This window comes from Alosa alosa, chromosome 14, assembly GCF_017589495.1.
Source record: "Alosa alosa isolate M-15738 ecotype Scorff River chromosome 14, AALO_Geno_1.1, whole genome shotgun sequence".
Taxonomy (NCBI): domain Eukaryota; kingdom Metazoa; phylum Chordata; class Actinopteri; order Clupeiformes; family Clupeidae; genus Alosa; species Alosa alosa.
The window spans coordinates 5,844,306-5,870,881 of record NC_063202.1 but is presented as its reverse complement, the minus strand read 5'-3'; the positions used below and the strand labels follow the sequence as shown (position 1 = coordinate 5,870,881).

Below are 26,576 nucleotides of genomic sequence, written 5' to 3'. Positions count from 1 at the left end.
AGGTGAAGGGCTCTTGAGCTCAGTGGTTGGGCAATTAAACGGCTATGGAGGATAAGCACCTTGACTTTTATTGGGCTCCATAAATCAGCGCTGAAGTGTCTGTGGAGAGGGGTGTGAAATGGGCCACTGAAGTATGGGGAGGGCGGGGGGGGGACCCTCCAGCTTCTCCCTCGCCCCAAACAATGGACTCCACGATTAACTATTAACAGCCCTCACCGAGGTAACATAATGAGAGCCAATGATGGGCCCTAACGAAGAGACGGGCAAGCTTTTGATCTGGCTCGGGAAGGCAGGTTTTGTGTTGATGGATAGGTTGTGTGTGAGTGTGTGTGTGTCTGTGTGTCTGTGTGCGTATGTATGTATGCATGTGTGTGTGTGTGTGTCTGTGTGTGTCTGTGTGTGTCTGTGTGTGCGAGAGACAGAGAATGAGTTTGAGAGAGAATGTGTATGTGTTTTTGTGCATTGCTAGCGTTACAGTCACGCAACTAAACTCCTCTTTCATCTAAAGTGTGTTTGAGGTAAATGGGGTGTTGGGGGTTGAGGGGGCTTTGAGGTGGCGTAGAGAGGGGCTGCCAGGCGTTGCCATTGTCTAATGAAGTGGTCGGACTAAAGGGGTCAACGGGTCAGCAAAGGGACAGGACAGCGTGTTCTCCACGCCAACCGTCAAAGTCGAGCACAGCTCCACTGGCCAGCCCCCAGGCCATACAGGAGGGAGAGAGCCTGGTCAATTACTCACCAACGCCAGACTCACAAACAGCTAGATTCACCATGAGATCACATCACCTCCTGTTCAGTCTTCACTCTGTTCTATTCTGTTCATTGGAGAAACACCATGGCAGTTGCCAGTATATAGATGCAGAAATGTCCAAACGTCACAGAAAGTAACTGGGGGACTTCAGGAGACATCATGAATAGGGTTCTATGATGTCAAAAAGACCACAAACCTCCGATATGGCAGTGGGGAATTAACTGTGAAATAGCTGGGAAGTTTTTGAATCTTTACTTTGCAGTAGAGCAACCAAACCCATTTCCGATGACTCATCTCCACCGAAAACGCATCAGACATGACGACTACGATGTCTCAGAGGGCCGCAGCACAGCATCTGAAGTTGTTACACCATTATAATATATTTACATTACGTTATTATACGGCTCTTCACAATGCAAGTAGAATGCTCCATTGACTTGAATGGGATTTCCGAAAGTTCTAGCGGTCATTATTTCTTGGGAAAGGACCTCTGAAAACAAGAATGACCGCTGTCAATGGCAACGGAGTTTGCGCTTGGAACTTCATTCAAAAGTGACGGTTGATCAGCTGTGTTGTAAAGAATGTTTGATTCAAGTTCAGCGTATGTTGCGAACTATTTGTTTCTCAGCAATAGCCACCTAATTTAAACGGTAAATAAATAAGTGTAAAGAGACATATCATAGAGTTTATTTTTTCGCTTTTGGCAAATAGTCAGAAAGCGGGATATCATAAAACACCGGTCATTATGGGAAAATAAGTCCCTTCAGGGCTTAAAACAAGACCCTCCGGGTCCGGGTTCGCCCTGTCGGGACTTATTTTCCCCATAATGACCGGCGTTCTATACATTATCCCGCTTTTTATACATTTACATTACGTTATTATTGCTCTGCTGTCCCACCGAAACGCCGCACACTTAACCAAGATAACAATGACACCGTCCCTTTCTCATCTCCCATTCATGAGGGGTTTTTGTCGAGACGCTCGAGTGGCTTTGAAGTGATTTTGAGGAAAGTGTGTCAACTCCGGCGTTTAATCGATGGTTTCACCTTTAGGATTGACACCCAATAGCGGAAAAGAACAAACAGAAGCCGGTGGAGCGTGGCAAACACAAAAGCCGATGCATAATCATGACCTTTTAATGTGTGAAGCCACTGGAGAGGAAAGAAATAAAACAAAAAAAAGGCAAAAGAATAAAAGCTTTTAGAGATGATTTCTTTCCTTCTCCCAGAGGAAATCTACCTCCGTTTACAACCTTACCGCTTACAGTCCTCTCCCAGAGTAGATGCAACTAAGACACGAGAAACAAGAGGAGAGAGGAGTGTGTGTGTGTGTGTGTGTGTGTGTGTGTGTGTGTGTGTGTGTGTTTGTGAAACAGAGAGGTAGAGCTAGAGTGTATTTCAAGCAATAGTAGTAAGGGGTTTGCAGGAAAGTGGTGTGTGAGAGTGTGTGAGAGGGTTTGACAGCCTGGGCGTTGTTTGTTGACGTCTGCCAAGAGAAGGCAGTGAGAGGAGCTGTGGCTGTGGCCCTGGCTGTAGCCCAACGTACCTCAATGGTGAACTGCTTCCTCTTGAGTTTGAAGGCCAAGTCTTTGGTGTCGGGGACCTCACACACCAGACAGTTCAGATGAGGCACCTGATGCACCTGGAGGAGGCCTGAGGGGACAAGAGAGATCAGGAGAAATATCACGCTAGAAAATATTATAAACATATAAAAGGGATCTCTTAAAATAATCCAAAAATGTATTGGAAATTACTAATTTAAGAGTTTTACTGATATGCTGTAGAATTAATTATTTTTCATTCAATCTTTACAAGCATTAGCTCTCTGCCATTTCATTTCTCATTGTGCTACTTGATTTATGAGCTCCTGAATTAACAAGCATGTGCTGCTATGATTGACAGATATGTCCACACAGACATGGACAAAATTCCCATGAAAACATACCGTGTTTTAAAAGGCCATGTAGAATATTCAACCAGATACATATAATCTTCCCACCCAAACACCCAACCTTGCAGACACATGCACACACACACACACACACACACACACACACACACGCACGCACAGACAAACACAAGTGCCCAAGTTCATGCTGTTTTTGGTGTTTCTGGCTGTAAACACATCAGGCTATCATGTTCCACGCTAGACACTGGAGCTGAGCATTATGGTCATTTTATTAACTGCACCATTGGGCAGAAACCAAAACACAGAGTCTAAAGAGGAAGGGAGGGAGGAGGGAGGGAGAGAGGGAGGAGGGAGATAGAGAAGGAGAGCAAAAGAGAGGATGCGAGTGTGCGTGTGAGCAGGAGGGACAGAAACAAACTTAGAGGGGGAGAGAGAGAGAAAGAGAGGGAGAGAGAGCGTGCAAGAGAGAGAGGGAGAGAGAGAGATAAAGAGAGAGAGGGAGAGAGGGAGGGAGGGAGAGAGAGAGAATGCTAGAGGAGAGATGGGGTAAAATGGGGTCAGTCAGCAGCATCAAAGAGGAAAAAAGCAAAAGTAACCCCACCCCCCCACCTCACAAATAAGTGTCTTTTAAATGTAGAATTACAGATGCAATAAGAACACTGAAACAGAGTGTGTGTGTGTGTGTGTGTGAGAGAGACAGAAAGGGAGGGAGAGAAAGAAAGGAGGAGAGGGAGAAAAGAAAAGAGAAAGAGGCGGGGTTAGAGCAGATGTGTGTGTGTATGTGTGTGTGCTAGAGTGTCTCCCGTGTGCGAGTGTGTGTGTGTGTGTGTGTGTGTGTGTGTGTGAGCATGTGCACGTGGTGTGTGTGTGTGTATGTGTGTGTGTAAGGGAGCGTCTCCCTGGGTGGCGAAAGTGTGTGTGTGTGTGTGTGTGTGAGCATGTGCACGTGGTGTGTGTGTGTGTGTGTGGAAAAAGCCTGGTTGTGAGAGCAGTATAGTGCCGGGGCTTCTGTGTGCGCTAGGCTGACTCTGCCCTGCCTGATTCGCTGTGACAGGACTCCCAGCATGCTTTGTGCTGCAGACGCACCATGAGAAGAAAAGAGTGGCCTACTGGACCTCCCCCCCCCCACCATTGTGTCTATAGGCCTTATGGTGGAACACTAATGGAATATACCCCAAACTGTGAATGCCGGAGAGAAATCAATAGCCCGAGCGGCAAAGACAACGAGACTGAGCGCTACTCGCACGATCAGTGACGACAGTAAATTAACACGTTTCTGAAAATATGTTTGAGATTGGGTGAATCGATGGAACTGAGATATAAGTATGGTTGAGTCAAAGGAGAGGGGAGAGCACTGTGCGCTGTTGGCAGGACTGAGAGTCGAGATGAGGTGAAGATGAAAAGGGAGCTTTTAAACTGGGGCTGCGGAAGGAGTGTGCTGCGGAAAAAAGACATCACATTAGCCAGGGAAGAATAAGGAGCTGTGTGTGGAAGAGAGAGAGAGAGAGAGAGAGATGAGGAGAGGAGGAGGAGGAGAGGAGGAGGAAGGGAGGGATGAATAAGATGGAAATGAGGAAGTCGAAAGTAGGAGTGTATGAGAAGGAAAAGAGATGGAGGAGTAAATAAGATAGTGATGGAGAGAGAGAGAGAGAGAAAGAAAGAGAGAGAGAGAGAGAGAGAGAGAGAGAGAGAGAGAGAAAGAAAGAGAGAGAGAGAGAGATAGTAACCTGGAGTGTGAAAGAGTGAGAGAGAGTTAGTAACCCAGAGTGTGAAGGAGTGAGAGAGAGAGAGAGAGAGAGAGAGAGGAAGAAGCATTAGCACACATAGTAGGTGATCCACTCAGCAATCTCCACTCTCCTCTCCTCTCCTCTAGTTTTCTCAGCATTCAGAATCGACTTCCTCGCCTGGGCTGGAAATGCTGTTTATAGCAGCAGTGGTGGTGGAGGTCTCTGTGTGCTTCGCTCGAGAAAAAGAAGGAGGGGAAAAAAAATTGATTCCCTGGCCTGGCAGGGCCTATGGGAGCCTGATGGATGCCCGTGGGTGGGGGGGTTGGAGCGGCGGTGGGGGTGGGGGGCAGGGTGGAGCGCAGCGCAGTGGCAGCTGAATCCCCCCCGGCCTGTCTGCCAAGGAGCACGTCTGATTGAGCAGCCTCACGCTAACACGACCTGACAGCCAGCGAGGGGTCCACCCTGTTTCCTCCACAGAACTAATGCACTTTTCCCTCTGCGTGTGTGTGTGTGTGTGTGTGTGTGTGTGTGTGTCTGAGGGTGAGAGTGTCTGTGTGTGCGTGTGTGTGTGTGTGTGTGTGAGTGTGTTAGAGAGAGAAAGGGGGAGAAAGGGAAAAAGAGCAAGAGAGAGAGAGAGAGAGAGAGAGAGAGAGAGAGAGAGTGTGTGGTGTGTGTGTGTGTGTGTGACCACTGACAGAGAGAGAAGGAAACAAAAGAGAGAGAGAGTGAGGCTCCTGTGTTTATGTGTTTATGTGTTTATGAGAGAGTGAGGGCTCAATTTTAATATACACACCCTGTAATATTCAGGCTACATTTGAAAAGACATCGCTCTTCTGTGTCTGTGTCTGTGTGGTCTGGATGAGTATGCACAGGGAGAATAGAACAGGAGACATAGGAGAGGAGAGCAGGTGTGTGTGAAAGGCAGAATGACACTGAGGGAAGAAAAAAAGAGGGGGATAAGGTGTGAGGGGTGTGTGTGTGTGTGTGCTCTCTCACCATGGTAGTCTTTGTAGAGTGGGTTGGTCTCCTTCTCGGAGCCTCTGAATGATTCCAAAGCGATGGCCGTGTCGCTGAGTCGGGTTATACGGCCCATTAGCACTCGGCTCTGTAAGAAGGGAGAGACAGACAGACAGACAGAAAGAGAGAGAGAGAGAGATTTGTTTGAGGATGACAGGAGGCGTGTGTGTGTGTGTGTGTATGTGTGTGTGTGTGTGTGTGTGTGTGTGTGTGTGTGTCTGTAAACCACAAATAAATAAGAAAACGTGGAGTAGGCGAGATGCATGCTAAACTATGGAGGGGCTTGAGGGACTGATGCCAACATCCCAGGATCCTGAGAAAGCCCAAAGAAAGAGAAGAAAAAGAGAGATATAGTGAAAGGAGAGAAGGAGAGAGAGAGATAAAGATGGAGTGAGAGAGACAGAGGGAGAGAAAGAGAGGATGGAGGGAGATTAAGAGACTAAGATGAAGAAAGAGAGAGAGAGAGAGAGAAAAGAGATAAAGATAGAGAGTGAGAGAGACAGAGGGAGGGAGAGAGAGAGGGAGAGAGAGAGATGATGGAGGGAGATTGAGAGACTAAGATGAAGAAAGAGAGAGAGAGAGGGAGGGAGAGAGAGAGAGGGGGAGAGAGAGAGATGCTGGCTGGGAGGAGCCGGGCTCAGGTAATTAAAGGCCTCCTGACGAGGCGGCGGCTGCTCCCGGGCTGCTGAAATTAAATTAGGTCATCAGTAGCTCCCCCGAGTTCAGCGAGAATTACGAGCTGCCCGGGCTTCACGTTCCGCCAGCTCAGGCCACGCCAATACACCGCCACACCACCAAGCCGCGACCACGGGCCACCACGCATGCCAGTGCCCCTACGCCCACGGAAAGTGCTGCCACACGCCCCCCGACACCCCAGCGCCCGCCTTCACCTGCATGCCAGTGCCACGTGGACAGACGCGGTCAGCGCCGGCCGTCACCAACCATCACCACCACCGCCAGGGCATCACCACCACCAGGCCATCAGGGGGACCTTTCTGTGGGCCCCTGAGCGAGTCATATTTACTGGAAGAGGCTCCCCACCTCCCTCACACCCCCCCTGGTGCTGACATGGGAGCCAGTGGGTTACGGGCAGAGTGAGAGGACTGTGAGTGTACCGTGTGTGTGTGTGTGTGTGCATTTGTGTGCTGCAAAAAGGCAGGTGTGTGTGTGTGTGTGTTTGTGTTTTGTGTTTGTGTCGTGTCTCTAGTGTACGTGTTTGTGTGTCGCCAGTGTGTAAGGCAGGTTTTTTGCGCCGCGTGTGTGTGTGTGTGTGTGTGTGTGTGTGTGTGTGTGTGAGTGTACCATGTTTGTGTGTGTGTGTGTGTGTGTGTGTGTGTGTGTGTATGAGCATGACCAAACTGGGGAGTGACTCAGACACCTCACCAGACTGGAGTGCATAAGAGTTTACAGACATTTCAAAAAGAAAACAAAGCACACAGGAGCACCTGTCAGCACTGACATAACGTGTAAAGTACAAGAACACAGAAAATATACATGGCGGCTGATTAAACTAGTTACTACTGTTACTGCACGGGATGGACTGTGATAGGACCGTCCGCAAAAAGCCAGTCTGTATCCAAGCATGGTGACACACACACTGGGTCTCATTGTTCACAGAGAGAGAGAGAGAGAGAGAGAGAGAGAGAGACGCGCTGACTTCCACACGGTCTGAAATCTGTCCCTGCCTCCCGCTGCACGGCTCATGGAGTGTCGCCATACGGCCCAAATCTGGACAAACCTCCTCAGCGACGTTTCAAAAAGCTCCCAGCTCACCGGCCAAGCGATGTGCTCATCTTGTGAATGAAGTCATGAATGTGCATGGCATGCTACACTTAATATCTAATCAGGTTACCAATGAAGTTAAAGCACCCAGCACAGAATAAAAACATTTCATTTGATATTCCTACTCATGTAACTGTTCGTAACTGATCCGTACGAGTCTGTGGGATTCGGACAGGGACAAGTATGAAGTGAGAATGGAATAAGGCGCTCAAAATAATACAAACAGCCTGTCTCCTCCCTGTCCCAGTGATATGGAGGGACAAGTCACATCTAGACAAACACACACAGAAAATGTACACACACACACACACACACACACACACACACACACACACAACTACACACACTCGGAGGCAAACAAGTTGCACACACACATTCAAGACAGATGGAAAGAGGACTCATACCAAGGCAAAGGGGACAAGAAGGCAGGGAGGTGGGGGATGACAGGAAAAGAGAGAGGGATAAAGAGAGAGAAAGAAGGAAGGGATGGAGCTGGAAAAGGGAGGGGGGATGCAAGGTAGTGCAGAGCTCCCCCTACTGGAAATGACATAGCACAGGCAGCCAAGAGTGGGAGTGCCAGGGAGAGAGAGAGAGAGAGAGAGAGTGAAAGAGAGAGAGAGAGAGAGAGAGAGGAATAGAGAGAGAGAGAGAGAGAGAGAGAGAGAGAGAGAGGAATAGAGAGAGAGAGATGAGAGAGAGAATAGGAGAGAGGAAATAGGAGAGAGAGAGGAACAGAGGAGAGAGAGGAATAGAGAAGAGAGAGAGAAAAGAAGAGGAGGAATAGAGAGAAGAGAGAAGAGAGAGAGAGAGAGAGAGAGAGAGTGAGAGAGAGAGAGGAATAGAGAGAGAGAGAGAGAGAGAGAGTGAGCAGCTGATGACACAGGAGAGAGGAAAAGAAGAAAGGGAGAAAGAAAAGCCTCCTTGAAAAATTAATCCCTGCACCACTCTTTAATATTTCACATGCCCCCCTTTTCTGTGGTGGCTGCCGAGGTCTAATGCAGTTTTCATGCCGCATGTCTTTTCTTTCCCCTGCCCCCCCCCACACACACACCCCCCACCCCACCCCACCCCACCCCCACACACACACACCCCACCCCATCTCCCTCCCTTGCACTACTCTCGTTTTTGCCCTAGTTTTTTTTTTGGTCGAGCCTCATTCAGGAGGGCCTCTCTCCACTCTTGCAGCCACTTAGAGGACATGTGAGGTCAGTCCTCGCCGACAGAATTAAAGCCAGGGTCACTATTTGGGGAGGGAAATTATTCATCTCCGAACAACATGCGTGAGGGTGAGACAGAGCCGAACCAGAAACCAACGCACGTGGGGGGGGGGACTGGCTCAGTGCATTCACACATGCAGCACAGGCACTTCACACATGTGGCAGAGCAAAGCAAAGCAAAGCCACACTCTGCATGCAGTATTGAGCAGACCGGAGCCCTGATACTGAACTATCACAGGCCTGCGGAGGCCTTGTGTAAGGGGTGGCATCTGACATGGTGGAGGATCAGTTGTTTTGTGATTCAATGCGAATAGCCGAGGCTTGCGGTGTTGGCAAATGGAATGGGGTTAAACACAGGACCCTGATTCCAATGGGATCCTTATTTCAGGCTTAACACAATGTGTTTCTCAATGTGATTCATTATTGATAAAGACCTGAGAATGTTACATGTATTTGAACTCGGTTAACCTTAGTGGGAACTAACCTGAGGTCAGACTTCATTTGGGGCTTTCATCACAAAGCAAAAATGAGCCAATTACGTCATGGCAAACACCCAATAAAATACTGTGTTGTGTTCATCATGCTTCTCTGGCAAGGGATAGATTTAATCAGGCCTATGGATATAACATTGGAAAAATGTTGAATAAAAACATAACTTCTTGATCAGTCTCTCTCTCTCTCTCTCTCTCTCTAGTTTGGCCATTGTGAGGCCTGGGGAGTTGGCCTGCGTTTCCTGGGACAGCTGTTCAGTTGGCCATCCCCAACCAGGGTCAGCATTTGGTTGGCCAGTGTTTTGAAGGTTCCTGTGGTGGGATGGGGACGGGGAGGGGTTCACTTCTATGGGGGGGGGTGGGACAGGGTGGCTCATGGTGGCAGTGGTGGTGGCAGCAGTGGTGGTGGTGGTGGTGGTGGTGGCGGCGGTCTGTGTGGCTGCCTGAGCACAGGGCCCCCTTGATTAAAGTTTCAGGTGGGTTGTGACTCCTCGTCAGGCTCGTTGGAGAGGCTTTTAGGGAGCCCGCTGCTGGCCGGCGCAGCCTGGTTAAAAATGCATGGCCCGGCCACGCCTTTATCACTTTTTATCATCCCACAGGCTGCCGGGACCTCAGGGGATCCAGCATGATTGAGTAAAAATGGAGGCAGGGACTCACAATGTAAAAAAAAAACACTTTGGTCAGTCATTAGCGTAGTATGGGACGCCAGGAGAGTATAGAGCGCGACAGAGAAAGGTCATTGGTTCAAACCCTAATGCACATTGGATACTGCATGATAACGAAACTGAGAAAACTGACCCAGAACACCAACCAAATTCAGCCCCTAAATATGCTGGATGATGTCATTTCCAATACATATGTCTGTCAAATGCCAGACATCTAATGCATAAATGGATAAACATGATGGCCTACTATACAGTTATATACAGCTTATGGTCTTCAAATCAAACGTGTAAGAAGGACCATCTCCTCTGAGAGTCCACACCTTTCACCTTCTACACTTAAATGCCTCCCTGCCAGTCAGGATGACCCCTCATCGCTGGGACCTGCGTGACCCCGGCGTGGGCATGAGGGGTAATTATAGGGGCTTATGGGGGTCAGAGGGCACGCTGGAGATGGATGGGGAGGGGAAGGGGGTAGATGGAGCAACAAGGAGAGGGAAGGGGAGGGAGGGGAGGAGGGTTCTGGAGGCAGGCTGTGAGGGAGGAGGCTGTGAGGGAGGAGAGAGGGGTGAGAGAGGGAGGGATTGGCCTGGGGAGAGGAGGCGAGGAAGGATAGTGGAGGCAAATAGAGAGGAGGAAAATAGGAGAGGAGGTGAGGGAGTGAGGGGGATGGTTAAGGAGGAAACAAATATGAGGGGAAAAGAAGAGGTGAGGGGGGCAGGGGAGGAGGCCCAGGTGAGAGGGCAGGAGGAGGTGAGTGGATGGAGAGGGGGAGAGGGGAAGGCTCCGCTGGGTCTGTGGAGGCCCTGTGGTGCCACAGCGTGCCATGTGCCCCGACAGATGACCCCGCTCTGCCAGTGGGCCCCAGCAGAGGAGTGGGGCCGAGAGGGGCAGGCCCAGGCTGGGCGGTTACACGCTCTCCCAACCCCCTATACACACTCACGCTCACATACACACAAACGCTCACACACACTTTCTACACGGTCACGCACATACACGCATGCACACACACACACACACAGTTTGTACACACTCAGACACTAACAAAATATGCAAAAAAACATGTTTTAGTACATGTTCACATGGGGGGGCTGGAGGGATGAGTTGCTCATGGTTACAGCCCTTGGCTTTGAAATCAAACTGCAGTAAAAACCCAGAGGCCACAGAAACACTGCCCTATGGTTTGGGTAGAGCCATCTCTCCATCTCAACAGTATGAGTAGATATTCTTCAAACTATCATTGCCATCAATGTCCAAGTCTCACTCACACACACTCTCACACACACACACACACAGACACACACAGACACACTGAGCGCCCCAATCCTATCCTCACCCCACCTTACAGAGTGGCAGTGGTGGCCTTCCTCCGGGCAGGATCAAGGGCCCAAACCACAGCAATGGAGCCTGCATCATGCCTCATATACACCCTGCAATGAATAACTAGCACAGCACTCAGTCAAATCTCCAGCAAGCTCAGTGGATCTGTAACAAATCTATCGCCAAGGAGGTCACGTTTTGACCCATGTCCATTTGTTTGTGTGTTGGTTTGATTTGTTAATGTAGTAGTATCAAGCATCTCATACATCGTGTGACATGAGAGCGGATTGACCATACGTACCTGTATGAGGTGAGAGGGAACGGTGACCATGGCGACGGAGAGCGAGGAGCGCAGCAGGGCTCGGAGTGCGTACAGGAAGGTGGTGAGGGAGTGGCTGTGGGTGGGGCTCTCTCGGCAGAACAGGTCGTCGCCCCACAGCACCGAGCCCAGAGAGTGAAGGCCCAGTCGCAGGACGTTACGCATCTTAGACTATCAGACACACACACACACACACACAGAACAACAAACAAAAAAGATGTTACGCACCTTAGACTGTCAAACACACACACACATACACACATACAGAAACCACAACAACAAACAAACAAGACATGTAACTCACACACACACACACACACACATAGAGTGTCACCATACACCACATTGGCACAAACATTACTTTGAGGACAAAGGGAGACCACTGAGAATTCCCTAATCCTTTTGTTTTGCCCATAACCAGTTTGATCATTATATGTAGACAGTACACATTCTGAATTTATAATGTAATATTCAGGGAGGATTTTTTATTTGTTTTTTTATTTGTATTTATTTATTTATTTTTTTCTCTAAATAAGATTATGATTATGATCCAAGATTATTACTAAGATTAAGTAAGTAAAAATGTTATGGGTACTTAAATAAGTAAGTAAAAAAGTATGAATGAAAAGAACAAGCCATTAAAATTGGGAAAATAATGCTACTTCCACAAATTCCTAATCTACAGTTCAAATTCCATTTTCCTGAAGTTATTTTTTTTAAATATAACTTATTTTTACATAAATATCATATTTTTTTTCCATTATTAATTTTATTTATCTGAAAATAATTTGTAATTTCTGGGGGGCATCTGAACATTGAGTGGCATCACTGTATAACTTCATCAGTGGGTGAGTGGAGCCCATTGTCTGTGAGTCAAGGTCACTCAGCACTCCAACAACTTGACCCTCCCAAACAACCAGGCCAGCCGAGCCCATTCAACAACACGGTTAATCGGAACACTGCGGTCAAACGTGATTGGACGCCACCGACCAATCAGGACCCGCGCCTGACAGAGCCACAAAGAACCTGTCAACCAAAGAGCCAAAATGTCTACTGGCGTGGGAGCCAGCGCATTCTTGGCACGGGTTCGGCCATTGCTGGCCAAGAGGGCCTGGGTAAGGCTTGTGCCCTCTCCTCTCCCCCTCCAATGCCTACAATGACTACCAGAGTGTCTGACCTGCACAAGTCTCTCTGCTGGGAACACTGCCATCTGAGTGCTCCACTGTAGGGTCTCTAAGGAGCCTCTGGCATGACTTGATTCCACTCTGAAGTTTTCACCATTATTGGTCTTCAGGGGGGAGTCTGTTTAGGAGTCTGTTCATAGTGTTCATCCCATTCATCATCTCATTCCTACTTCTGTGCCGCTTATCCAAAAACTCAGCATAAATGTGACCAATTCAGCATTCTGTGCCGGTTTACAAGCTTGACTTTTGCAAGCTCCTGCGCGAGCCGCAGTGTGTTTCATAAACTCCCTGTATGGAGAGCGGTGACCGGGCAGAGCTGTGTTAGTCGTCCCTTGGGGCTCGTCCACTGCACTGCTGACTCAAACCCCTCGAGGTGTTTGCCAATCATCAGCATCTAACAAAAATAAACCTCATTGTTATAGTGCGAGTCCAGCGCTCCTGCAAGTCCTCGCCAAAAACATTTCCCAAGAAGAGGGTGTTCCTCTACAATCCTCTTCCTCGTTCCCCTCTCTATATCCGTCTTTCGTTCTTTCTTCTCGTGAACCAACGTTCATCATTTTCCTTTTCTCTTCATTTGTTCCCTTTCATTATTCTCCTCCCTTGTCACTCTTTTCTTTCTTTTGAGGTGTGTGTGTGTGTGTGTGATGTTAGCTTTCGGTGCTAAGAGCTACAAGGCCATAGGGCAGTCAGCGTGGGAATGAGTGTGGCATCATGCCTATTACCATGACAACATGAAAAAAAAAAAAAACCCCTGAGGAATCCACCTCTGTGAACCTTCCCTCGTGACGCCCCAAAAGCTAACAGCAAGAGCAGCACGCCTGCTCCTCACAGATTATAGAGTACCACTCTCCACCACTGCCATCTAAACATGCACTAGGACTCACAACGAGTGGTCAGGGAGTAGTAGCAGCAGCCTCTCTCTCTCTCTCTCTCTCTCTCTCTCTCTCTCTCAGCACGAGGGCCCTCATCACTACTGAAACTGAGTCCATCAAGAACTCAAGATTAAGATCATCACTAGTAATGGTGGAATGACTTAAAAGTTATTTGTTGCTGTAGCCTTTTTACAACTGTTTGAGAGTGAGAGGATGTATACACACACACACACACACACACACACACACACACACACACACACACACACACACACACACACACACACACACACACACACACACACACACACACACACACACAAACATACTCAAACAGTGATAGTCAGAGAGTCACAAGTACATTCAGGCCTGTCTGACGCACGCATACGCACACACACACACACCCACACACACACAAACACACACACAGTCACGGAGCACAAATCCCCCCAATGTAAACACCGGGCTGTGCACTGGTGTGTTGCGAGCGCTCATTCAGGAGATTCTTGTGTCTGTGCCCATGTTCTCCTCTGGGCCGCGGGGCATTCCGCTGGCCTGCCAAAAGCACGTCAGAGCATGGCTCGCTTTGATGATGTCAGCCACTTAATCCGGACGGTGAGTGACAGCTAGCGAGGGCGACAAGGGTGAGAAGATGCGAACAACCAGTGTGTATGGGACAGGCTTAATCAAATCTCTCTCTCACACACACACACAAACATACACAAACACACACTGTCTGACTCACTGTCCTTGAGTTCTTAATTAAACAACTTTCATCTCAGTTATTTACTACGTTTTTGGCCCGAATTTACATGTGTGCAGAAAGTAATTAATTAGCGTAACCACGCAATTGCTAATAACATGTTGTATTGAGTGTGTGTGTGTGTAACTTTTCAAAACTGTGTATGTGTGCGTGTGTGCTGTGTGTTGTGTGTGTGTGGAGAGTTGGCTGTGTGTAACGCGTGCGTATGGCGAGTGGGCTGTGTGTGTGCGTATGGAGAATGGGCTGTGTGTGTTTGTGTGTGTGTGTGTGTGTGTGTGTGTGTGTGAGGCTGGGCCGTCTCTCTGGAGGGTCAGTCCCAGTGGTCACTACCGGAGTGACGGTGTTCAGGGAAATAGCGAGGGAGGCTCTCTTGGGGCACTCTGACTCCTCAGGAAGGGCTAATGATTACGAGCAGGCTGCAGGCATATTGCTCCCAGTGTGTGTCTCTCTGTTTGTGTGAGGTTGTGTGTGTGTGTGTTTGTTTACAACAGAGCTGATGGAGGCCTACACCACTGCTCCACTCAGCTCTGAGGAGGAGGCAGGACCCAGGGGATGCCCCCAGCCCTCCATCTCTCATCTCCCATCCCCACAGGGCTGAGCATGGCACAGGGATGGAGGGATGAAGACATAAGAAGAAGGAGAAGAGTGCAGGACAGCAGTGGCAGTAACTACACTGGCAGTATGGGGTAGATGTGTCAGAGGGAAGTGTGAGCTCAACACTGAATTCATGCCCAGGAAGCTGCCCAGTCTGCCCAGGAAGCATCATATTCATTTGTGTCCCAAAAACATCATTCAGCAGATGATAACATAAGTGGTTGGAACATTCTATGTTAAATGCTTTTGGAAGAATAAAAGTACAGTGTACAGATATTCTTACAGTTTTTCTCATTTATCATTACCTGTACCCAGCACCTCAGGCAGATCTTCAGTGTGCACAGTTTTTCTAGCTTTCCCACAACACTGCCAAAATGCCAATTCCTACAATATTTTGTTCTATTCTCAGTAGATCCTCTTGCTGCTTATTCTGTAATCTAATGAATGACTGTAATTGGGCTTAGAGCAGTACAACACCCACCTGTGGAGCAGAGCCGTCAAAGCCCTGCTGATGGATGACCCTCTGGATGGACTTCAGCAGAGAGGAGTAGGCCTCGCTCATGGCACTGGGCAGCAGTGGGAGAAAGAGCACAAGTCAGGGGGACTCTGCAATAACAACACAAATGACTCCAAAACAGAAGATGCTTCAAAAACAATTTGTGCCCACTATGACTGTACTTAAAAAAACACACACGCACACACACACACACACGCACACACACACACACACACACACACACACACACAACAGAGCCTAAATGTCCTGACACACACAACTTGAGACGTGACCCTGATTAAAGGTTCCTATGACTCCTGTGAAGAGAACGATGAGGGAGACAAGCCTGTTGTTTGTCGTGGCCACTTGAGCAGATGAAATGATAAATTAAAAAGAGCGGTTCATTAATTAACGTCCTCTGGCGTCCCTCGTCAGCTCCCCCCTGCCCTGCGGCTCAGGTGCCACTGTGCTGACGGCGAACCCTAGACGGGCCTTAACGGGGCGATGGCTCTCATCGGGGTGACACAGCGCTTTCCGTGTGCACTCAGGGGTAAGATGTGCACCGTTTGCGGAGCGATCGGTGCGCTCGTCCCACCCTCACGCTTTCGAGGACTTGGACGGATTGCTCTATGATTACAGCCTTGCAACTACACCTTCAAGGCTTCCCTCTTCCACAGCAACTGAACGCCAGTAACGTGTTACTCGACTCATTTCACAATTTTTACATTCACCTGGAACAATGCTTTAAGAAAGTACGTTCATGTGGTGTCTTGAGCCATCAGGTTAATCCTTGATTGGGTAACATGTGACTTCGGGCAAAGGGCAATTTGCTGGTCCGATTTCACACCTAGTGTAATATTACCCTCTCATTTGGAACTGGTATTTCCAGTTCGCCTGAACGCAGCGTGGTAATGACTACATCCCTATTGTGTTGCCCAGCAAGTCACACAGATATCCATCAATTACCGGCCAATTGAGCATTCCGTTTCAGCCCTACAATAACAGACCCATGGCCAATGATAGGTCATAAGGCTTGCACACACACACACACAGACACACACACAAACACACACACACACACACACACACACACACACACACACACACACACACACTTACAAAAATACACACGTCTACAAAAGGGGGCCTGATGGCAACAACTTCTGGCCTTGCAGTATACAATAGCCCCCCTCTGACCTCATGGAAGAGACTGAGGTTAGATTTTCCCTCTTCAAGCCAAAAAGAAAGAAACCAGCTTCCTCCCTCACCTCCTCCAGAACCGGACATGTGGGGTAGGAGGAAACAGGGGTGAGAGATTGTGTGTGTGTGTGTGTGTGTGTGTGTGGGTTAGGGTGGGGGGTGATTCAGAGTGCCATTGTGTGCATGAGAGGCTCTGAATGCCTACAGCAGCAGCCCCCACGGAGAGGCGCGCTCGATTAAAGGTGCTGTCCGTGGAGGATAATGGCTAGCGCGCGCGAGCTAATTAAGATCACACCCGGGGAAGGCGTCGGCGTACACGCCATTCACTCTCCATTTTTTAAACAACAGGCTCCGACGTCACCTGGAGAGCAATTTGTGGCAATTACTCAACGCAGGGAAACGGAGCGACTTAACAGGCCGGAAAGCAACATGGGGGTTTTTTGTCACCGCACGAGGGGGGAAAGGATTCACCTCCTTCACAACAGGCCCTCCGTCCATCTGACTGACACCTGGGATTCAGAGCAAAAGGGTGAAAATGACTGTAATTATGCAGATAAACATATTTTAACTCCATTTCATAAAACTACTATGGCGTTTGGAGTGGATATTGTTTTCTTTGCCTGCATTTTGCAAATTGGGTTAATTGTCTTGGCTGACATCTGCTGCCATAAACTGATGCGATTGGGGGGTGGTGTGTGTGTGTGTGTGTGTGTGTGTGTGGGGGGTGTTGCGACAGAATCCAGTGAGCAGAATCTGACCAATTGCAGCGGCAGCATCCATCACTGGCGGCTGACAGTGGAAAGAGCGTCCGTCCCCGGTGTCCTCGGAAGATGGCAGGAACAGGAACACACTTACCTGCCAGTGCAAACAGTGGCGCGGGGCACTCATCCACTCACTATGGAGCTCTAATGTAGCCGCCAGGATAAATACTGCCATTTGAAGGAGCTCTGTTTGCACAAATACAGCCACCAGCCCCCCCATAAAAGACAAACTCCAGATTGGCTTGTTTGCCTGGCCACCGTGTTTGGGGTTTTGTGCGCTAATGCAAAGAGACATTGTTTTCCGAATCCTTCTCCATCTCATTGTGGTCGGACCACACTAACAACCCGAAAGCCACATCAAACGCGCCACGCTGTTTGACTAGGATCACCAAACCTCAAACTCTTCGTTTCACAAGGCAGGGCTACTGGCCGACCACACGACGCCTGACGTCAGCTTTACAGCAACTGTATTGGCTGACTAAACATTGTAAAGCTTTAACACAAATCCCATTCCACTGATACTAAGGTCCATTTACGATGGAGACGTCACACCAGCTTGAATACCACAATGGTCACAACTGTCATTTGTTAGGCATTCAAACATAGAACCAGTAACTGTTTTATGTTCAGTCACAACCGCGTACGTACACTTAACAAAAACTATAATGCACCTTATCCTGGTCATTGTTGTAGGTGAGTACCTTGTTGGTGTTGAATCATCTGGAGACTGTTCAGGGAGGTAGAACGTGTGGCATTTGGCCATCTGCCTCATGTCCGGGCTCATCGTCTTGGAGACATCATAGTAATGACCAAACCGTGCAGAGGACGCCAGGGCAGTCTGGAAAAGTTAATTTTTTGGGTCAGCGTGGTCATGAAACAGCTTTACGACTGAAATGTGCCTCGGATGCTCTAGAGCGGTGCCATTTCATTTCTCTTCAATGTATGGCTGTTGTACAGATGTATTAGGGAGATAAAGGAGATCACCTGGACTGTAGCCTTAGAATTAATTATTCAGTGCTATAATTATCATTTGTTTACCTTTTGTTCAAATTCCTCTAATGCATCAGTAAAATGTTCCTAACGATTCTTTAAGGAGCACAAGCACTTGTGCCTGTGTATACCAGACCTCAGCGGAGGCAGATGTTTTTCCGCGGCGCTGAAAAGGAAAGTTTTTCAGCGCAGATTTTCTAATGAGCTGACGCGTTCCATTGTGAACGGAGTCACTAATCTACTCTTGATCGGGATCAGTGACCCCCCTGTGTGCGCCCCAACCTTCCCGGATAAACTGACGAGCGGGGCTCATCCTTGCTTTGTGGGTCGATCAGGTCGACCCCCTTAACACTTCAGCATGGGCCTTGACTGGCTGAACTTTGATCTGATGTCTTCATTGAGGAGGAGATTGGGCGAGAGGGAGGGATAAGCAGGGAAGGGGGTTCTGATTTTGGATGCAAATCCTCCTCTGGGTTTATTTGTGCTTTGTAAAGGTAACTGGTGGGGTTTTGTTTGGGGAGGGGGGGGGGTTAAGTTGTAGAATTGTTTCTATATCGGTGGGCAATGGAAGACAGACAGCAAGTGTCTACATGGGAAGAGGAGAAAAACTGTGAGCGAGGGAGGAAGGGACGGACAAGATGGAATGAGAAAAAGAAAGACAGCAGGATAGACAGAGAGAGACAGCACTTTCTTTATTACAGCACCCTAGAGGTCAAATGAGACCACTTTCCTTGCATGTCCTCACAATCAGCTAATATGTCCATGTATCAAGTTTGGACTTCATACACCAAAGTGTTGGTGAGATGTGAGCTCACTTTCTTTATTACAGCACCCTAGAGGTCAAATGAGACCACTTTCCTTGCATGTCCTCACAATCAGCTAATATGTCCATGTATCAAGTTTGGACTTCATACACCAAAGTGTTGGTGAGATGTGAGCTCACTTTCTTTATTACAGCACCCTAGAGGTCAAATGAGACCACTTTCCTTGCATGTCCTCACAATCAGCTAATATGTCCATGTATCAAGTTTGGACTTCATACACCAAAGTGTTGGTGAGATGTGAGCTCACTTTCTTTATTACAGCACCCTAGAGGTCAAATGAGACCACTTTCCTTGCATGTCCTCACAATCAGCTAATATGTCCATGTATCAAGTTTGGACTTCATACACCAAAGTGTTGGTGAGATGTGAGCTCACTTTCTTTATTACAGCACCCTAGAGGTCAAATGAGACCACTTTCCTTGCATGTCCTCACAATCAGCTAATATGTCCATGTATCAAGTTTGGACTTCATACACCAAAGTGTTGGTGAGATGTGAGCTCACTTTCTTTATTACAGCACCCTAGAGGTCAAATGAGACCACTTTCCTTGCATGTCCTCACAATCAGCTAATATGTCCATGTATCAAGTTTGGACTTCATACACCAAAGTGTTGGTGAGATGTGAGCTCACTTTCTTTATTACAGCACCCTAGAGGTCAAATGAGACCACTTTCCTTGCATGTCCTCACAATCAGCTAATATGTCCATGTATCAAGTTTGGACTTCATACACCAAAGTGTTGGTGAGATGTGAGCTCACTTTCTTTATTACAGCACCCTAGAGGTCAAATGAGACCACTTTCCTTGCATGTCCTCACAATCAGCTACCATGTCCCTCTACCAAGTTTGGACTTCATACACCAAAGTGTTGGTGAGATGTGAGCTCACTTTCTTTATTACAGCACCCTAGAGGTCAAATGAGACCACTTTCCTTGCATGTCCTCACAATCAGCTAATATGTCCATGTATCAAGTTTGGACTTCATACACCAAAGTGTTGGTGAGATGTGAGCTCACTTTCTTTATTACAGCACCCTAGAGGTCAAATGAGACCACTTTCCTTGCATGTCCTCACAATCAGCTACCATGTCCCTCTACCAAGTTTGGACTTCATACACCAAAGTGTTGGTGAGATGTGAGCTCACTTTCTTTATTACAGCACCCTAGAGGTCAAATGAGACCACTTTCCTTGCATGTCCTCACAATCAGCTAATATGTCCATGTATCAAGTTTGGACTTCATACACCAAAGTGTTGGTGAGATGTGAGCTCACTTTCTTTATTACAGCACCCTAGAGGTCAAATGAGACCACTTTCCTTGCATGTCCTCACAATCAGCTAATATGTCCATGTATCAAGTTTGTCATTTACTTTGTTACAGTGCCCCTAGAGACCAAATTACACCAATGTCCTTGTGCGTTCTCACAATCAGCTACCATGTCCCTCTACCAAGTTTGGACTTCATACACCAAAGTGTTGGTGAGATGTGAGCTCACTTTCTTTATTACAGCACCCCTAGAGGTCAAATGAGACCACTTTCCTTGCATGTCCTCACAATCAGCTAATATGTCCATGTATCAAGTTTGGACTTCATACAACGGCGTTGCTGAGATATGAGCCCACTTCTTGTATTACAGCCCCTATAGAGGCCAAATGATGCCAATTTCCTACTGTGTCTCACAATGAGGTACCAAGTCCCTGTACCAAGTTTGGACTTCATACATCAAAGCGTTGCTAAGATAGGAGCTCACTTCCTGTATTGCAGCGCCCCCTATAGAGGCCAAATGATTCCAATTTCCTAGTCGTCATCATAATCAGGTAACAGGTCCTTATACCAAGTTTGGACTTTTTTACAATCGGCGTTGCTGAGATACAAGCTCACTTCCTGTATTACAGCCCCTTTGAGGCCACATGATGCCAATTTTGTAGTGCGTCCTCACAATCAGATACCCTGTACCAAGTTTGGACTTCATACATTAAAGCATAGCCGAGATGTCAGCCCACTTCCTGTTAGGCGGCATCGTCGCCATGTGTGATTGGCTGTCACGGGCAAATAAACTTGAAATTAAAAAAATCTGACAAGTATCGTTTGTGCGGCTCGGTCTGAAGATCATCTCCGCCAAGTTCTGTGAAAATCGGAAGAAATTTGTAACCGCTGAAACTTTTAAGTAGTGTTTGGACCAAATCCAATATGGCGGAGAGTGACGGGATAGGAGTCGATGAACTCGGAATGGTCCAAGGACACAGACACTACCTCAATTGTGAAATCAGACAAAAGAGTCAAGGATCACGCGCATGAACGCATGTCCAGCATCCAGTGTTCAATGTATATGCATAAAAATTGCTGTGAGTGATTGGGACAGTGTCGTGACTAATGGTATCGAGTTTTGTTAAGTGAACTCAAAGTGCCACGGAGATGTTAGTCCACTTCCTGTTCGGTGGCTTCATCGCCATATTTGATTGGCTGTCACGAGCAAACAAAAATTAAATTTAAAAATCTGACCAGTATCGTTTGTGCGGCTCGCTCTGAAGATCATCTCCTCTAAGTTCTGTGAAAATCGGATGAAATTTGTAACCGCTGAAACTTTTCGTAGAGTTTGGACTAAATCCAATATGGCGGAAAGTGACGTAATAGAAGTCATTGAACTTAGGTCGGTCCAGGGATTCCAACAGTGCCTGATTTGTGAAAATCGGATGCACCGTTCAATCTTCACATGCGTTAATGCAATCCAGTTTTGACCCATTGGTGGCGCTAGAGTGTTGGGCATAGAGTTCTGTAAATTGGTGAGAGTGATCATGGGACAGTGCTGAATCAGTGAACCAAATTTCATAACTTTAGACCCAGCGATTAAATTTTCGGCCAGATTTTGACCTGTTGCTAGATGGCTGGGTTTAGAGGTCCGTAAATAAGTGTGAAGCTTCGCTGCTTGGCCCCCAATGAAAGTATTTCAAATACATGCCCTAACACGCTGTCATAAAACCTATATATTTACGTTCAATTATAATCACAGCTATTTTCACAAACAATGGCTTGGAAATGCAATAGCGCTTTGGAGAAAACTATAAAGCAGGTGTAATTATTGTTTTGCTTGTGAGAGAAGTGCCATTCTGATGTCCCTGAAGGCGCTCTGTGAAACACAAATCAATTAGGCTGGCACTCGGAGTACTGTCTGTTACAAATGAGGGGAAATCTGCACAAGGCCCCACGGTGCTAGCAAAGCTGTCTGCAACAAGCAAGGTGGGTGAGGCAGGGAGAAAAAAAAACAACTCAAGAAACCAGATGAAATTAAGAGAAAGACAAGGCAGCCGCTGCACACATGCACACACACACACACACACACACACACACACCCCCAGAGAATCTTCACCAAACCCAGGCGATAACACAAAAACAAGTGACTGACTCCCAAATAATAACACCTTAAATTAGCAAGGGGGCCTGTTATTCTTTTTTTTCCCTTTTTTTCTTTTTTTCCCTTTGGCGAGCGGCAGCAGGGCCCTCGTTAACCTCGGTGTGACAGGGGGCCAATCACGCGGCGGCGCTGGACGCACTCCTGTCCGGTGTCATTAAGATAACGCCTGTTAGAGCGCGGAGGTGAGTCCCCCGAGCGGGTCACACGCTCACCTGAGGCGGCCCTCGGGGGCCCACTCTTTATAACTGTGACTACAGATGAAAGGAAGAGGAGAAAGGCCCCCACAAGGGGGAGAGGAGGGAGGGGGAGAGAGAGAGAGAGATGGGAGAGAGAGAGAGAGAGAGAGAGAGAGAGAGCAGGGAAGCAAGGGAGAAAGTGAGTGTGCAAGAGAAACTGAAGGAGCCGGAATGAGAGGAAGAGAGAGAAATGAAAGACTGGTAGAAGGAGAGACAGGGGAGGATAAACATATTTAGGGCAAAGGTTTTACATGGGGAATAGGAAGCATTTGAGAGGAGCCAATGACCCTGATCAGTAATGTGGCAAAGCAGAGCACTTGAAACCCTTTAAGAGGTCAAGATAACCAAAGAGGCATCGCTGCACACCATCACCAGCAGAACAAAGAGGCATCGCTGCACACCATCACATGCAGAACAAAGCTTTTGGGAACGGAGGGAAGGGAGACAAATGTTTAAAAAGTAAAAATGCCGAAATGTCTGTATGGTCAAATGATCCTGATCAAACCTATCTCTCAAACACACACATACAAATTCTTATCTAAAATAATACATTCTATTCTCATTCATTAAGCATTGAACACACACGAACACACGAACACACACACACACACACACACAGGGTACCTGTAGGATCTCATCTGGGTGATCCTGAGCTGATGCCACAAAGAGCTCGTGCCCACACACCACTCCCTCTGCCAGGAAGTACTTGAGCAACATGCGGGAGTAGCTGTCATATCGGTCCTCCTCTGGAATAAGAAAGATGTCTCAGGACAAAGAAAAAAAATACAAGACAAAGGTACACGGGACTAGTTCCACTGACAGATGGGGATGAGGCTTTTAGCCTGGGATTCGCAGTGAGGGGTATAGGCATAGTCAAGATCCATTTAGAGCTCAGGCAGACAGGAATCTGATGAAATGGAACACATTTCCACATGCTAACACCTAGATGTAGTGTGAGTTGCAGCCTAGGTAAGACCAAGAGCCACTTCTGATGGCAATCACACTACATGACATATATTCATATAATGGCTCAGAGGACATCCACCTGATCTAAATACATCTCCTACTGTCTGTCAGTAATGCAACTACCCAGTAATACAACCAGGCAGGGATGAAGGGCTCCTAAATGGGATCATGAGATCATGTTCAAAAACACCTTGAGACACCCTAAGGTCTATGCTCAAGCTTTATTAGATAAAGCCACTGCAATTAATTATATGTGTTAGCCTATCTTTACTACAAAGGATTCCACCCTCTGATTATGCTATAGGAACATGTAGAGTCTTTAATTCCACCCTCTGATTATGCTATAGGGACATGTAGTCTTTAATTCCACCCACTGATTATGCTATAGGGACATGTAGAGTCTTTAATTCCACCCTCTGATTATGCTATAGAAACATGTAGAGTCTTTAATTCCACCCTCTGATTATGCTATAGGAACATGTAGAGTCTTTAATTCTACCCTCTGAGGCCAACATACAAAAAATAACAAAAATTGGTCATCTTAGGCCCTACGGTTCTCGAGATATTCACAGAAAACTGTGTCCGGACATCTAGACATAAATTCATTTATTGTATGGCCCCCCATGAACGGAATTCCACAAAACTTGGCATGCTTTCAGAGGGTGTCAGAATGGTCCTACACCTCCAATTGTGTGCAGTTTTGACCCTGTCAACCAAAGACACCTGCGGTTACAACACCTAATTTCTGCTTTTGCATTTTTAACTAGATGGTGCTATACATCAAATGAGTGGTTATGGGATGGGTTTACATGGCCCCTTGAGACCAACATAATAATAAAAAAAATGTGGTCTACCTAGACCCTACGGTTCTCAATATATTCACAGAAAACTGTGTCCACCCTACTCTCCTTTCGGGGGTCCAGTCGGGCGGGAGGAGACGGATCAAAATGAAAAACAATGGTTCCGTGTCGTCCTTGTGGGGCTACATGCCCAACAAGTCTCGTGCTTTCGTGCATCCACGTCTTTCAGTGTTTTCCGGGAAACATTGACACAAAATCACCAAATATTTTTTTATTTTAAATCTGGAAGAAAATGTCTATGACTAAACCTATATGACCTATAGCTTTGCTGCATGGTGGTCATAATAACACACACAGACACACACCAAGACTGACATTTCCCACATACCACTGCTTCTCATACACACATTACATCACAAATGCCTGTCCACCTTGTCAGTGGAGCTGCCTGTCAGAGGCAGCTCAGGGGGTGTGTGTCCCACAGGCCTGTCTGCATTCTGGCGCAACACACTCACACAATAATGATGGGTGGGTGGGGGGTGTGGTGGAACCCGGCCATCCTGGGAATGTCTCCTCCCGCTTCCCCACACCTCACCTACAGACTCCGGGGGTCAACTGATGAGTACCGGCCCAGGAAATACCACAGCTCCTCAATTTGTCATCAGCAAAATCGACCACAACCACCCGCCCACCCCCTTTTCTTATTGATGTGTTTCTAGGTCAGCAGTGCTTTGTGGCTTTCAGAGGCCATGACAAAAGCACCCAAATGGGCCAGCTTGAGATGGGGCCTATTGTGGCCGTGTTTCTATGGTGGCCTTACAAATGAAACCTGCAGGGGCTATTAGCCTGTCCGGGGGACAGTTGTAGGGGGTGATGTGGAGGAGACACACAACAACAGGACTCAAGGACAGATCAGTCACTGCCGAAAGCCATGAGGTGGGCTGTGGCTTTCTTTCTCTTTTTTTTCAAAAGAAAAGGTTTCAGTCTAGCTTTTTTTTCTTTTGCTCATTTTGATTTTGCTTTTTCAGAAGGACTGAAGCCTGATGGAGGGGGAGAGAAGGATTGAGAGTGTGAGAGAGTAAGGGGAGGCCCATTCACCAGTCACATAAAACGGGTGGGATATATGGGTCAGACTCAGCACTTCAACAACCCTCCCATTGCCATATGTCCCCTGTCACAGGAGACAACAAAATACATTTAAACAGCGCTGCCTATATTAACTACAAAGAACTGGGCAGTAGCTTAATCAGCCAGAGGTTTTCTATTCTGCTTGAGGAGCAGAATAACATATTAGGTGCTTAAAGGCAGATGCTGAACATCAATAACAGAACAAGAAAATGTCAGCCACCAAAATAGTGACAAATAAATATTAAAATGCTGTATAGCCATATTAATTGAAAAAGCAATATTTGCAAATAAGCACACCGATAATTATCTTCACCATCAGGAAAATATACTGCATGTGATTATACCACATTTCAGTACATCTTACCAACAAGCAGCAGAGTCCCAACAGCCAAGCCACCACCTACAAAAAAAAAACAGATCATAGAGGAAGAGTTAGAGGGGTGGGTTCCCTCCTATGAATTAAGCACTGAGCTCTGCTGAAATCAATGGTAGCCTATTTCTATAAGGCCTGTCAACTGAAACAAACAAGACTGTTTTTTCCTGTAAATAGACTGCGCGGCTCCACAGACATTAATACAACTCATACAATCTCAATTCACTTAATTGATTATACATTAAATCTTTTGGCTAATGGTTTGCCAAAAGTTGAACAGGTTGCATGTTTGATGAGTTCCAACGCAAGTCGCGGATCAAACGCTGAATCACTCTTGGTTAAGACGTTCTTTGATATCACTGTTCCTGAAAACATTGGTTCAATTAACGTTATTCGTTCATTAAATAACCATACATATGAAGTAAATGCACTCCCGAGAATTGTGATAAATGACTTTACTCTTACTGCGACCATATATTAGCAGCTACAGTTAAATAAAGCAATTTCGCTGGAGAGGCTAACGTCAGCTTTAGATGGGCAAACCAACTACTTTTCTTTTCAAACTGACCGATCACATAGTCGAGAGACGTGACACCGGTTGACACAATAAGCTGTCCGTTTTGCACAGAGGGTCTTGTCCCTGGGATAGAAACAAGTTTGCTGCGGGATTTCTTTTGAAAACTGGTTGTATTGCAAGTTATGCCAGAAGGGTTGCTCATGCTTCTAACGGGAGCCGCCATGTTGCCTCCGTGTTGACAAAGCACATGGGCGTTTCTTCATAAATTCTT

At 47.2% G+C, this 26,576-nt stretch overlaps 1 protein-coding gene across 1 annotated transcript in view; it reads right to left on the bottom strand.

The window, feature by feature from the left end:
• Nucleotides 1–26,534, bottom strand: part of elp4 (elongator acetyltransferase complex subunit 4) — a 60,354-nt gene extending 33,820 nt beyond the window's left edge. The window contains 8 exon segments of the mRNA XM_048263057.1: nt 2,294–2,400; nt 5,380–5,488; nt 11,174–11,362; nt 15,086–15,170; nt 17,763–18,007; nt 23,137–23,267; nt 25,780–25,815; nt 26,357–26,534. Coding sequence (XP_048119014.1) covers nt 2,294–2,400; nt 5,380–5,488; nt 11,174–11,362; nt 15,086–15,170; nt 17,763–18,007; nt 23,137–23,267; nt 25,780–25,815; nt 26,357–26,528 — 1,074 coding nt within the window. The 5' untranslated portion in view covers nt 26,529–26,534.
• Nucleotides 26,535–26,576: the final 42 nt, after the last annotated feature.